Here is a 12,895-nt window from a genome sequence, read left to right as displayed (position 1 = left end):
GTCAGTAAGTGGTGGGGCTGGAGCATAGGCCCATCTGACCCAGACCCCAGCCCCGAACCACCCTGTCCTGCCTCTCAGGGGATTTTGGTTACAGCACTAGTGTCAATAGTTTGGAAATACTGAGTCCTGCTGGCCTAAAACCAGTTAAGTCAGGGGTACATTTGCCTTTGGCACATCACAGGGTCTTATAGGACCAAACAGTCCACAGGATCCTCCCCACGGGCTCCTGTCCCAACAAATCATGCCTGAGCTTCTCTGTGCTGAACAAGCACATGGTCGCCTCCCCGCCTCCCCAGGAACACAAGGTAGCAGAAGGATTCGGTTACAGCCCTTCTGCCAGGTGGCTAGAGAGGGACACCCAAACCTCCTCACTCAGAAAGGAAGCTGGTCCAAGGCCCAGAACCCGCCCATGCAGGGCCGCAGCTGGGGTAGGCAGAGACCAGTGGAAACTTCCGTTGACTGCCTTCCATGGACCTCCGTCCTGTAAAAATCCACAGTGACACACTTAGCATGTGGAGATGGGCAGCTGGACTCCTAGCCAGACCTGCCTACCTCCAACTGGGCAGCCTCGAACATGGGCATGTCCCCTTGTCTCCCTTCAGGCTCATCTGTAAAGCAATTCACTCCCAGTGAGCACCTGGTTGTACCGTTTCCTTCATTTGTGCGTCACACCCGCTGACAAGAAGTCATCGGCCCCTGGCAGGGAGCTTCTCCTCCTCCCACCAAATCCCCAGGGCTTGTCAAAATGACACAGTCAACAGTAGGCATTTACATGATGAATGAGTGAATGACAACATCCCAAACCCATTAAGGGTACGGACTCTGGGTCCAAATCTCTGCTCTGCTTCTTACCAACTGTGTGGCCTTGAACGCGTCATCGGGCTCTCAGTTCCTTAATATGCTCGTTTTGTTAGAAGGAGAATAAGAAAAGTAGCTACCTTGCTGAGTGGTGGGATGTGTAGGGGGGAATAAAGGAGTCCGTTTTTGTAAAGTGCTGAGAACAGTGCCTAGCACATGGTTCGTTCTACATAAGCATTTGTTAAATAAATTTAAATTTTAAAAAAGAGTGAGATTCTATAAAGTACAGAAAAGCTATTTCTGCTAATCACTTGACAGCTGCTCCCTCCTCCCCCCACCCCTCCTTCCTTCCTGCTCTTCCTCATGCAAATTCAAAAAAAGCTGGAAGCTGCTTACCCCAAACCTTCCACCAAGAGTGTGGAAAGAAGATCCAAACTGCGCTAACGTACTCTGGCCCAGTACTTTGCCTTCCCTTTCCATGTTGCAGGCTGGATTCGGGGCACTGAGCACTGTATGACCTCACACGGAGGCACACACCTCCCGTCACACTCCTCAGGAGCCTTTCTTGATGACCCCCACACGCCCCCTGCAAGCGTGGAAGACCCCAGAACTGACGAATATCAATCCTCTCAGCTCCCCTAACTTTTTTTTAAAACTGAGATAGAATTCTCATACCATAAAATGCACCCTTTAAAAAAACATTTTATTTATTTACTTGAGAGAGAGCAAGAGAGAGAGAGCACAAGCAGGGGGAGCGGCAGAGGGAGAAGTAGGCTTCCCTGCTAAGCAGGGAGCCCAAGGCAAGAGTAGATCCCAGGACCCTGAGATCATGACCTGAACCGAAGGCAGATGCTTAACCGACTGAGCCACCCAGGAGCCCCTAAAATGCACCCTTTTAAAGTGTTCGATTCCGTGGGTTTTAGCACATTCACAAAGTTGTACATCCATCACCATCATCTAGTTCCAGAACATGTCATCGCTCCAAAAAGAAATTCCTTACCCATTACAGTCAATCCCTAGTGCCCCTACCCCAGCCCTAGGCAACCACTAATCCACTTTCGATCTCGGCAAATTTGCTGTTTCTGGACATTCCATGGGAGTGGAATCATACAGTATGTGGCCTTTTGCGCCTGGCTTCTCTCACTTGACATCGTGTTTTCAAGGCTCATCCGCATTGTGGCAGGAGTCAGTGCCTCATTCCTTTTCGTGGCTGAACCATATTCTACTGTATGGATTCCCCCCAGTTTTGGCCAAGTTGCTTAGCTAGAGCTAAGGGTAGTGGGCATGGTAGAACCAGGAGAACACACCACTGGAGCCGTTTGACTGCTGGATACAATCTATAAAAACGGGTATGCCCAGAGGGTCCTGGAGCTGGATAACCTGCTGCCAGTCTAGTCAAAGCCAGCTCGGGGGAGGCAAAATATGGAGACAAAGAGGCAGAAGGACCCTGCAGCCAGGGCATCTGGATGCAGCAAGGGGGCAAGGCTCGGGTGTGGGCAGCACGGCAGAAGCAGAGCACGGGGTTTAGATGCTACCTCTGCCCCTTGCCAGTTCAACCTTTTGAGACTCAGTTTTCTCGGAAAAAAAAGAGAGAGAGAGAGAAAGAGAAGATAACGAGAATGATGGTGATACCTACTTCGTAAGGACTACAGTAAAGATTAAAGGTAGATAATATGTTTAAGGCACAGAGCGCAGTGCCAGACATGACATCGTAGACTTTTAAATGGACGAGAGGAACAGATATTTGTACAGAATCATGCACAGTAGCCAAACGGTAGAAACATCCCAAGTGTCCTTCGACGGATGCGTGGATAAACAAAATGTGGTCCATCCATAGAGGGGAATATGATTCAGCCATAAAAAGGAAGGCAGCATGGACACCTGCTACAACATGGATGAACCTCAAAGACATCGCACTCAGTGAAAGAAGCCAGACGCAAAAGGACACATACTGCACGGTTCCGCTTGTGTGAGGTCCCTAGAATAGTCAGATTCCCTGGCAGAGAGTAGAAGGGTGGACGCCAGGGGCTGGGAGGGGCAGGAGGGACGGGGAGTTGGTGTTTAATGGGGGCAGGGTGTCAGTTTGGGAAGACAAAAGAATTCTGGGGATAGATGGTGGTGAGAGCTGCACCACACTATGAATGCGTTTAATGCTGAACTGAACTGTACACCTAAAAATGGTTAAAATGGGAAATTTTGCATTATGTATATTTTACCACAGATTTTTTGAAGAAAAAAAAAAAAGAGTAAGCCCCATCTCCTGGGTGGTTTATAGCCCTGCCGGGAGCACTGGCTGTGATTTGGAGTAGAATATCATGTCTGTGTGTTTGTTTTTAGTCAACACCTCAGTCTCTATGTCTATTTTCTTCACCCCTGGATTCCCCAGTGTCCTTGTACAACACCTGGGATGCTCTAGAAGCCCGGCCCATATTTGCTGAAGGAAGAAACGAAGGAAGGAAGGAAAGGAGGCTGAGAGGGAGGGAGGAGCAGGTGCTGGGGAAAGAAAGCAGGAAGTTAGAACCATTGACATAGATCTACATGAAAGAGCAGGTGGGGCAGCACAGGACCCTCATCTCCCCATAAGTGGGCTCTGTCCGCACCTGCCAGTGCACTGCGGCAGGCCCAGCAGGTAACCTGTGCCCGTGTATCGCTGTTTACGCTCCACCTGCACAAAGCTGAGTCCTTGCAGGTGCCTACTGCACAGGTGAATAAATGCCTCAGTAGTTCCCGTCTGTGGTCACGAGAGCCATGCAGCCGCCACTCTTGGCCAGTGAATCAGCCCCGAACAAAAGGCCAGGGAACAATTCTGCCTGTTTTTCAATTTCCTGGTCCTGACTGAGGCTGTAGCATGGGGTGCCATTAATGGGGCCGAGGTATTATTCCTTCCTATTCTATCCTTTCTTTGCATGAATCAGATCTGGATGTCCCTCTGCCCTGGCCAGGACTGTGTCTCTGCCTCGGGAGGCCACACCGTCAGAACGCCTGGCTTCTCCAGCACTGGGGGATGGAGCGCATAGGCTGGTCGCCCCGCCCGGCAACTGCACAAAAAAACCTGCTGTGGATTCTCACCCACGCATGGGGAGCAGGGTGGAGGAAACTCTCCTCCTCTGAACACACTCTGTACCCACAAACTTCCAGGATCAGCTGGTGCCCTTGATGGCTCAGGGAGGGACTGGGAGGCAGGGAGGCCAGCCCAGAGCATCTTGACATTTAGCGGTATGTCAGGATCGCGATGGGAGGGAAACACTATTTGAGATTTTTCAAGTGTCTCCGGAATGTGCCCAGCCTCTGTCACCTCTGCTTCCCCACGTTCTCCAGGCCTCTAGGATGGAAAACCCCCTCCAATCCATTTAAACCCTAAATCTGATCATGTCACTCATGCTTAAAGCCTTCCAAAGCTCCCAAGTTCCTTGAACAGAAAAATTGACCCTGCCAATCACTTTCTAACTCACACTGGAGCCCAGATGAGCCACATTTATTCCTTCAGAGAGAAGGTCTCCTTCTCTGCACAAAGTGGACCCTCCTGCCCTTGGCAAGGCTCAGCCTGAAGGACCTAAAAGACCTTCAGCTGACGATCAATGGGCCCTCCCCCTGTTCCTACAACACCCTGTGCATTCCCTATTAGGAATCACTCTACATGGCATTTGCCTGGTTCCTCTCTCTCTCTCTCTCTCTCTCCCTCTCTCTCAGAAACACACACACACACACACACACACACACACACACACACACACACACACACACACACACACACGCAAACACACACATCACTGCAAGCTCCATGAGGGCAGGAAAGGATGGTGTCAGGAGAACCAGAACAAGATAGACATCGCCCTCGCCTTCCTGAAGCTTAATTTAATGAGAAAGGCCCATATAAACAAGCAAGGAAGCAAACGAACAGAATCACAATGCATTTCAAAAAGTGCTAGGAATCCACTATGTTGTAGCCCCTACACCTAGCATGCTGCTTAGCACACAGTGAAACTCAATAAATATTCGTAGGATGCATACATGAACACATGTGGGAATTAATATTTACATAAACTAATGAGTGAGGACCTAAAATTTGCTTCTGAAATCATACAATCACTTTGCTAGGCAGTGGATCGCCTCTGTTCTCCCAGCCCAAATCAGAACGCCTCAGGTCCCTGTAAGAAATCCAGGATGGAAGATGTCGCTTCCCTTAATCTGTTAGCAACAGGATCAGATGATGGGCTCCAGGGAACTAATTTAAACTCATTTAAATAAGGCCCCTGTTGCTTTATTAAAACTATGCCCATAACAACGGGTCCAACTGTAACTGCCCTGGCCTGAGCTGCAAGGATTTACCTCTAGATGCTGCTCCTTATTAATAACTCATTTGCTAAATTACAAGCTGTTTTAAGTACAAAAGGCCAGGTCTTTAAATATTTTAACACTTAATTGCTGATGACAGCTCTCACCTCCATAACCCTTCCTCTGTGTGTAAAGCCTATTGCTAAGGAAATTCTACTCCAAGCCATCTTCCTTCTTTGGATTTGCAGAATCTGAGATGAGCTGAAGTCACGGGGCTTGGGAGCCCCACTGGGATCCCGGGGCAGTGCCCTGACAAGAGGCAGCCAGGTCATTCGTGAAACGGCTGTGGCCACTGGTGCACAGGTGTTTACGGAACATCAGCGCCCGAATCTGGAATGTCTGGCTGTGAGCACAGGCTATAGGGTCAGATTTCCCTAAATTCAAATCTCTGATGATGCCATTTACTGAGCATAATGGGCTGAATTATGTTCCCCCAGAAAAGGTATGTTGGATGTGACCTTATTTGGAAAGAGGATCTTTACAGAGGTAATCAGGTTAAAATGAGGTCACTAGAGTGTATTTATAAATCCAATATGACTGGTGTCCTTCCTTATAAAAAAGGAAATTTGGACCCAGAGGCACACACACAGAGGAAACACACCATGTGAAGGTTGGAGTTATGCCACCACATGCTAAAGAACTACCAGAAGCCAGGAGAGAATCCTGGAACAGATCCTTCCAAAGTATCTTCAGAGGAGGTTCAGCCCTGCTGACACCTTGATCTTGGATGGCTGGCCTCTAGATTTCTGTTGTTCTAAGCCACCCAGTCATGGTACATTGTTACGCAGCCCTAGCCAATGAATGTACTGACTAGGAGATAGTCTCCGTACCCTCTGTAAACCTTAGTTTTCCCTCCCACTGCAGCCAAGGCTGCTATGAAAATTCCTGCCTCTGAGCTGGACTTAAGAGCTGGGCACACAGAGCATCTGGTAGGTAACCTCTGCCAGGCTCTGTCAGCATTGGCTGCCCCCCCACCAGAAGGCCAGGGTCTGTGGGTTCCGGCTGTGCTCCCTTTTGTGGGGTCCTGATGGAGTGCAGGCATTTGGGACACAGTCCTGGTGGTAACCATCCCAGCCAGACTACTCACTAGGCCCAGATGCCACCCCAATGAGTTGAGATCCTCAGCTCTGAGAAATGGCAGAGCTCATGATTGGGAATGTAAATTCTGGAGCTGAACTGCCTGCAATTGTCCCCACCTGCTTCATGTTTGCTCTGTAGCCTTGCGGAATCCATTCATCCTTCTCATTTCTCAGTTTCCTCCTCTAGTAGAATGGTGCTACCCAGAGAACCTATCTCTTGGGGTGCTTAGGAGAAGTACACAACTTAATATTTGAATGGGCTCAGAACAGTGCCTGGGACCTCATAAGCACTGTGAACATGTTTATTAAATAACATTTAAGATAAAATTTGCCTAAACCCACAAACGATCACTACCATTCATGGCAGGGATTTCTTTGGAAGGAATATGTCCACACAAAAACTTGGGCCTCAGTGTTCATAGCGGTGTTATTTGTAATAGGCCAACATTGGAAAAAATCCTTCCACTGATGAGTGGAAAACAAATGTGGTCTATCCAGGCAACGAAATATGACTCAGCCATAAAAAGGAGTGAAGTGCTGACATGCTACAACCTGGATGAACCTTGAAAACATGATGTTGAGTGAGAGAAGCCCGTCACCAAGGGCCACATATTCTATGATTCCACTTACATGAAATGTCCTAAATAGTTAAGTCTACAGAGACAGAAGGTAGACTAGTGGTTGTCAGGGGCTGAGGGTGTAGGGATTGGAGAGGACTGCAAATGGGAACAGGGTTTCTTTTGGGGGCAATGAAATGTTCTAAAACTGATGGTGGTGATGGGTACACAACTCTATGAATACTAAAAACCACTGACTTGAACCTTTTAATCGGGTATGTGAGTTATAACTCAATAAAGCTGTTAGAACCATACATAATAACAATAAACCTAAGTAATATTTCACCAGCATGAACAATATGCCAGGCCCTGTCCAGGCACCCCTGTCCCTTCTTTCAATCCTCACACTTCCACTCTTGGTAGAGCAAGAGGCTTTATTATCCTCCATTTTCCAGCTGAGAAATCGGAGCAGGGACCCAGAGGATGGATCTGGCTCTTCACCACCATCTATCTGGGAGGAGAGCCCAGATAACCCGGAATCCATTCACAACAGGGTGCAGGCTGACCAGAGAGTGGCCTTTGATGCTCAAGGGACCACTGTCTGAAGTCCAAGACACGGCCTTTGTGTTCTCTGCACAAAGACCCCACCACCACCTTCTGGGACCCCACACACAAAGGGACCAAAGACCCTTTCCAACCTTGGATACACAGCTACCTCCATTGTCTTAATTGTTTCCCTCTGTTTACCAAGATAATACGAGCGCACTGTTTTGAACCAAATAATACAGAATACAATCAAGAAAGAAGGAAGCAAAGGTCCTTGGAATCTCACCCTTCAGAAACAAAATTCACATCAGGGGATATGGCCCAAGGAGAGAGACACCCATTCACTGGATTAGTTAAATTTTTGAAATGAAAGAAAAAAAATTTGGGGGGGGGTAATTTTTTAAGCTCCGTCTAGAAAGGTTGGCTCAGTGCTATTTTATAACCAGTTCCTTGAGTTCGGTTTTAGTCATTTGTGTTTGTTCCTTGTGGACTTCTGAAGCAAGGAATGCTTCAATTCTGAAGTCAGTTTTGTTAAACAGAAAAACCAAAGGCCAGCTCATCTGGTCATTCGGATGCACTGAGAATAGCTGAGTCCATCTGAAACTTCCCTGGCATCTGACCCAAACTGAAGGCAAGTGTTTAGCTGAGAAACAAAGACGGACATTAAGTGCAGAAAAACCCTTTTGTGCCCACACAGCATGCAAGTTATGTTGAGTTATGCAGCTATTTTGGGGACAATGACATTTTGTAAACAGTCGGCAAAGTGGCTTTGTCGGTAACATTGCAGAGGTTTGGGGCCTTTTCACCAACAAGAATTGTATGGAGGATAAGGAAATGTGGGCAAGGCTGTCCCTTTGAGAAATACAAATAAATTAATGCAGATACAGATAATAAGTATCTGAAAACCTTTGTTTCCTACTGTGCCCACAAGCCTCTATGCATCAACACCTAGGGATTGTTAATAGATAGGGGAGTAAAGGGAGTCCTGCCTTCGTTTATGAAACAGGAAGCTTACAAAATATGCTTAACATACTCCGGTAAATTCAATGTGAATACTTTCCTAGTCTTATTTATACAGACTTACATGCTACTTTAGCTGGCGTGTTTTATTTTAAAGTGCAACAATTGTAAATATTTTTGAGAATCCTAAATATGCTAAATTAAATTTACATTTATTAAGCTCATGCAATAATAAAACAGTATTAGTTTTCCATTTTACAGTTATTTGTCTCAGTTTCATGGTAGAAAACCACAGGGCCCTGGATTGTTCCAGAAGGGTCAGAATGGTGTCTCTCTTATTTTAAATGAATAAATGAATGAGTCCTAGGGTCTTAGAATACGTGAGCTGCCTGGAGCCTTAGACAGAAGACAAGTATTTATATTTAGCTGCCATTTATTGTCTATTTGGTATGGACCAAGCTCTTTGCAGGGCACCTGCCCCCCACCCCCCTATTCCCCCTACGTTATAATATATATTATAATATATATTTATAACATATATATATATAAACTTTAATCCTCATGACAACTCTGTGAAGTGCATATAACCATCCCCATTTCACAAATGGAAAACCAAAGCTCAGAGAAATTCAGTAACTTTTCAACCGCACACAGCCAGAGCACAGCAGAGCCGCAGCAAGAACCTAGCGCTTCTGACTCTTCATCATCCCCTGGTGTCCCACCCTCATTACGGGAGGGAGGGTGTCCCACCCTCATCACACAGCCACACACGGCAACAACCATAATGGTAACAGCATTTGGTCTGTGCCAGACCTTGCATTGGGAGCTTTACGTATATCGACTCATTTAATCCATTGGCACAAAGCCTGAATTTGGAAACCACGTACTCCTCATTTAGAGATAGGGAATGGAGGCTCAGAGAGGTTAAGTAACTTGCTCAAGGTCACCTAGCTGGTCAATACAACCCCAGGCCTGCCCCCTGCCTCTTGCCCTGGAATCATCTGCACATAACAACACAACATGTATGAATGACTCCAGATGCTTTAAAATCCATTATGTGATTATAAACACATACATAGGTAGCTTTGTAGAATAAGATCAGGCAGGACACACACCCACAAAGGTACCAATTGATATGAAAGTCCTTGAATCAAAGGCTGAAGTTAAGCAGCCAGGCTGGGATGGGGAGGACGCAGGTGGATGCCAGTGTTTCTTGCACTTTCAATACAATCATTTATAACACCATGTGGTGGAAGAGCAGGGACAACCACATTTTGTGAGTGCTGACTGTGTGCCAGGCAGTGGGCCAGAGGCACTACACATTTCTCATTCACTCCTAACACAAGCCCATAGCATTGCCTCCTTTTCCCCAAGGAATGGGACCTCTGAGAGGCAGAGGGATGGTCCCCAGAAGGAAAGTTACATCTGCCTATTTACAGCACCTGCCCTATGGTGCAAAGACCATTGATTCAGGAGGCCAAGAGCTTGGGAGTCAATTCTAGTCCCTCAGCTGACTGGCTGCCTGAATTACATAGAGTGAGTCTGAAGCCACCTTGAAAACGACTGCCCTTGCTGCACAATGGCCCTCTCTCAGCTTCCTTGAGGGAAAGGAAAAGTGGTGTGCAAACAGAAGGAGGACCCTGGGGTAGTGGTGGTAAAAATGATGGCTCAGGAGTACCCCCTGCATGGGTCTGAACCCTGGCTCTACCTCTTCTCAGCCACGGAACTTGGGGCCACCCCTTCACCCTTCCAAGCTTCAGTTAAGTGAAGGTAAAATGAGAAAAATGAAACAATGTATGTAAAGACTTGGCCCTGTAAACCCTCGGTGAATGGCTGCTACCATCATCATCATTAATTAGTATATTTACTATTATTATTATTATTAGCATTACACAAATGACAGCAGTGGCTTGGCCCACGATATCTTTGTTTTCTGTTAGAGGAGCTTGAGATGAGAGAGCAAGGCTGCTTCATTGAGGAGAAAGAAAGAAAGGTACATCATGATCCGGTCAGTGGGCAAGGATTCCAGAGGCTGTGGTGAAGGCTGGGGTGACTGGGTGGAGGGGTCACTAGTGAGAAGCCTGACCCACCAGGTCAGCAGAGCAACTCAATAATTCCTTCTCATTTGGGGGGACTGAGGGGCTTCCTCTCATTCCTGCATAGCTGACCTCCTGTGTCCCTCTAACCATCACACAAGGGGCTGGAGAATCAGGGGTCACTCACCGCCATGACCAGCTCAAATGGGTACTTGTAGATTCGGACAGGAGACTGATACTTCTGCACCATGTTCTCGCAGGAGCGCCAACAGAAGCCACCCAGGTAGGAGTGAACACAGAGCCTGGGTGACAGGTGACTGGTAAGGCAGCAGCTCCCTCCACCTGAAGCAAGAACCCTGCCCACTGCTTCCCCAAGCAAGGGCCAAGCCCAGCCCCTTCAGGTTCCACCCACACATTTCCCCAGCCCTCAAAGCAAGGGGACTGATGTGATCACCAAATTACTCTGAGCCAGACCCCAAACACCTGCCCTGTCCATTACCCACTGCTCCAGATCACACTCATCCCTCAAAGAGCAATCAGTACCCAAACTTTCCTCGGTCCCCACCCCTTCACACTGAGGCCCGCAGCAGCACCCCTCATTGCCGCTCACATGGAAACAAACCTTTGCAACTCTTACACTCCCACAATTCACCGCCCACCCACGCACCCCACAGCTCGCCACAGACGTCCCGACCCTATAGATCCCCAAGTATCATTGCACCTGCCCTCCCATTTTCCTCCAAGATACGCTGCATACACACACAGTCTTCACTAAATTTCACATGCACTGTCTCTGTAACACACACACAGGCACACACATGCACGACCCACCTCCCACACGGGACTGCCCTTGCACACACATGCAACTTCGCACACACACTCAGCTCCCTGGAGCTCACACCTACCCAACTCCGCGCACGCACACAATTCCCCTGGTGCGCACAAACGTCCACACACTCGCACATACACCGGTATGCACATCCACGCACACACGTATGCACTCGCAGGCCCCCACAGCCCTGCTCACCGTCGCCCTCGGAGTCTCCGGGGACGTAGCCCCGGGGGTTAGTACGGAGCTGAGTCCGCCAGGGCCCCCAGTGGACGCCTGGCCCGGAGCGCAGCGTCTGGGGCGAGGCCCGACCGCGGCCGCCCAGCCTTGGGCGTCCTGCCTTGCGCTTCCTGGGGCCCGGCCAGCCAGGGAGGGGCCTGCAGGACGGGAGCGAGACCTGGCTGGCGGGAGTGCTCCAGGACCTGGGACAGCGGAGAATCCGGCCTAGCCCCGCCCCTAGCCTGGCCCCGCCCATGCCACCCTGCTTCGGCCCCGCCCAGATTTCCCGGGCCCTTGGCTGGTCCTGCCCTAGCCACTCCCCAGCCTTAGCCCCTCCCTTCCTTTATTTATCCCCCGTTTGACTACGCCCAGCCCGGCCCTTTCTCCAGATTGGCCACGCCTCAGGTAGGCCCCGCCCCTATACTGGTCCCGCCCCGAAGACTGCAAGCCTCGAAAATGGCCCAGCCCCGGGAAGAACCCCCCCAAGGCTCCACCTCCAGTCTAGCTCTGCCCCCACGCGGACCTTTGCCCCGCCCAGCCCCTCCCCTCTGAGTAAGATTTACTTTCATACTCGGATTACCCTGATCGCCTAGTCTCTGAGCCCCGCCCCTCCCATGGGCTACTCCTAGATCCATATTGGCTCTGCCCCAAGCCCCACCCATGCATCATTCATTCACTCTGCGTAGGTTTACAGAGTACCTACTAAGTGTCATGTCCTTCCAGGTGCTGGAGAGTCATTAAGCGAACAAAACACAAAAATCCTAGCCCTCCTGGAGCTTACATTAATGGGGGGGCCAGACATTAAACAAATAAGGAAGTATATAGTATGTGAGATAGTGAAAAGTACCAAGGAGAAAAGGTAAGCAGGGAAAGGGTTCAAGGAGTGAACGAAGTGAGGGTACAATTTGAAACAGGATGGACCAGGGCCTCCCTGGGAGGGTGACATTTGGCCATCATCTCCTTTTAGTTCATACCCAAACCCATCTAGCCCTCTCAAGATCCCTAGGGACCCAGCCTCCCTTCCAAAGCCCTCCCTTCCCGCTCCCTATCTATTCGGCCTGTTAGAGCTAACAAGCTGGCGCTGGACAACCTTGTCCTCCGTGTATTCATTCTCTGGTCATTTACTGAGCATCTACTATGTGCCAGCACTGGGTGACTTCACCCATTCCCAAAGGGGAATCAGGCAGACACACCTGCCCTCGCGTGGCCCACAGTCCTGGACAGGGAAACGGTGTGACAATGCTCTGTTTAGCAAATACATAGGCCTTTGCATCCTATGATAACCAGCCCTTGTTCGTTTCCTTTCTAGCATGTGTCACACTCTGTAATCATTTATTCATTCATTTTATTTATCTGTGCGTTATTGACTGTCCCGGGAGACTGTGAGCTCCGTGAGGCAGGGACCATGTCTGTCTTATTCATCCGCCCCCAGGACCCCAGGACCTTACTGGGTACCGGGCACACAGTAGGTGGTCAGCGCATTCTTTCAATTAAAGTTACCAAGAACGGAAATGGAGCGCAAAGTTGCCATTCCTG

At 49.0% G+C, this 12,895-nt stretch overlaps 1 protein-coding gene across 1 annotated transcript in view; it reads right to left on the bottom strand.

The window, feature by feature from the left end:
* Positions 1-11,556, bottom strand: part of SEC14L5 (SEC14 like lipid binding 5) — a 39,938-nt gene extending 28,382 nt beyond the window's left edge. The window contains exons 1-2 of the mRNA XM_027611800.2: positions 11,339-11,556; positions 10,499-10,613 (exon numbers count right to left, since the gene is read on the bottom strand). Of these exons, the coding sequence (XP_027467601.1) occupies positions 10,499-10,561 (63 nt within the window). The 5' untranslated portion in view covers positions 10,562-10,613; positions 11,339-11,556. The remainder of the gene's footprint in view (positions 1-10,498; positions 10,614-11,338) is intronic.
* Positions 11,557-12,895: the final 1,339 nt, after the last annotated feature.

This window comes from Zalophus californianus, chromosome 10 (genome assembly GCF_009762305.2).
Source record: "Zalophus californianus isolate mZalCal1 chromosome 10, mZalCal1.pri.v2, whole genome shotgun sequence".
Classification (NCBI taxonomy): Eukaryota; Metazoa; Chordata; class Mammalia; order Carnivora; family Otariidae; genus Zalophus; species Zalophus californianus.
The sequence above is the reverse complement of the archived record's forward strand: the minus strand, read 5'-3'. Positions and strand labels throughout refer to the sequence as shown.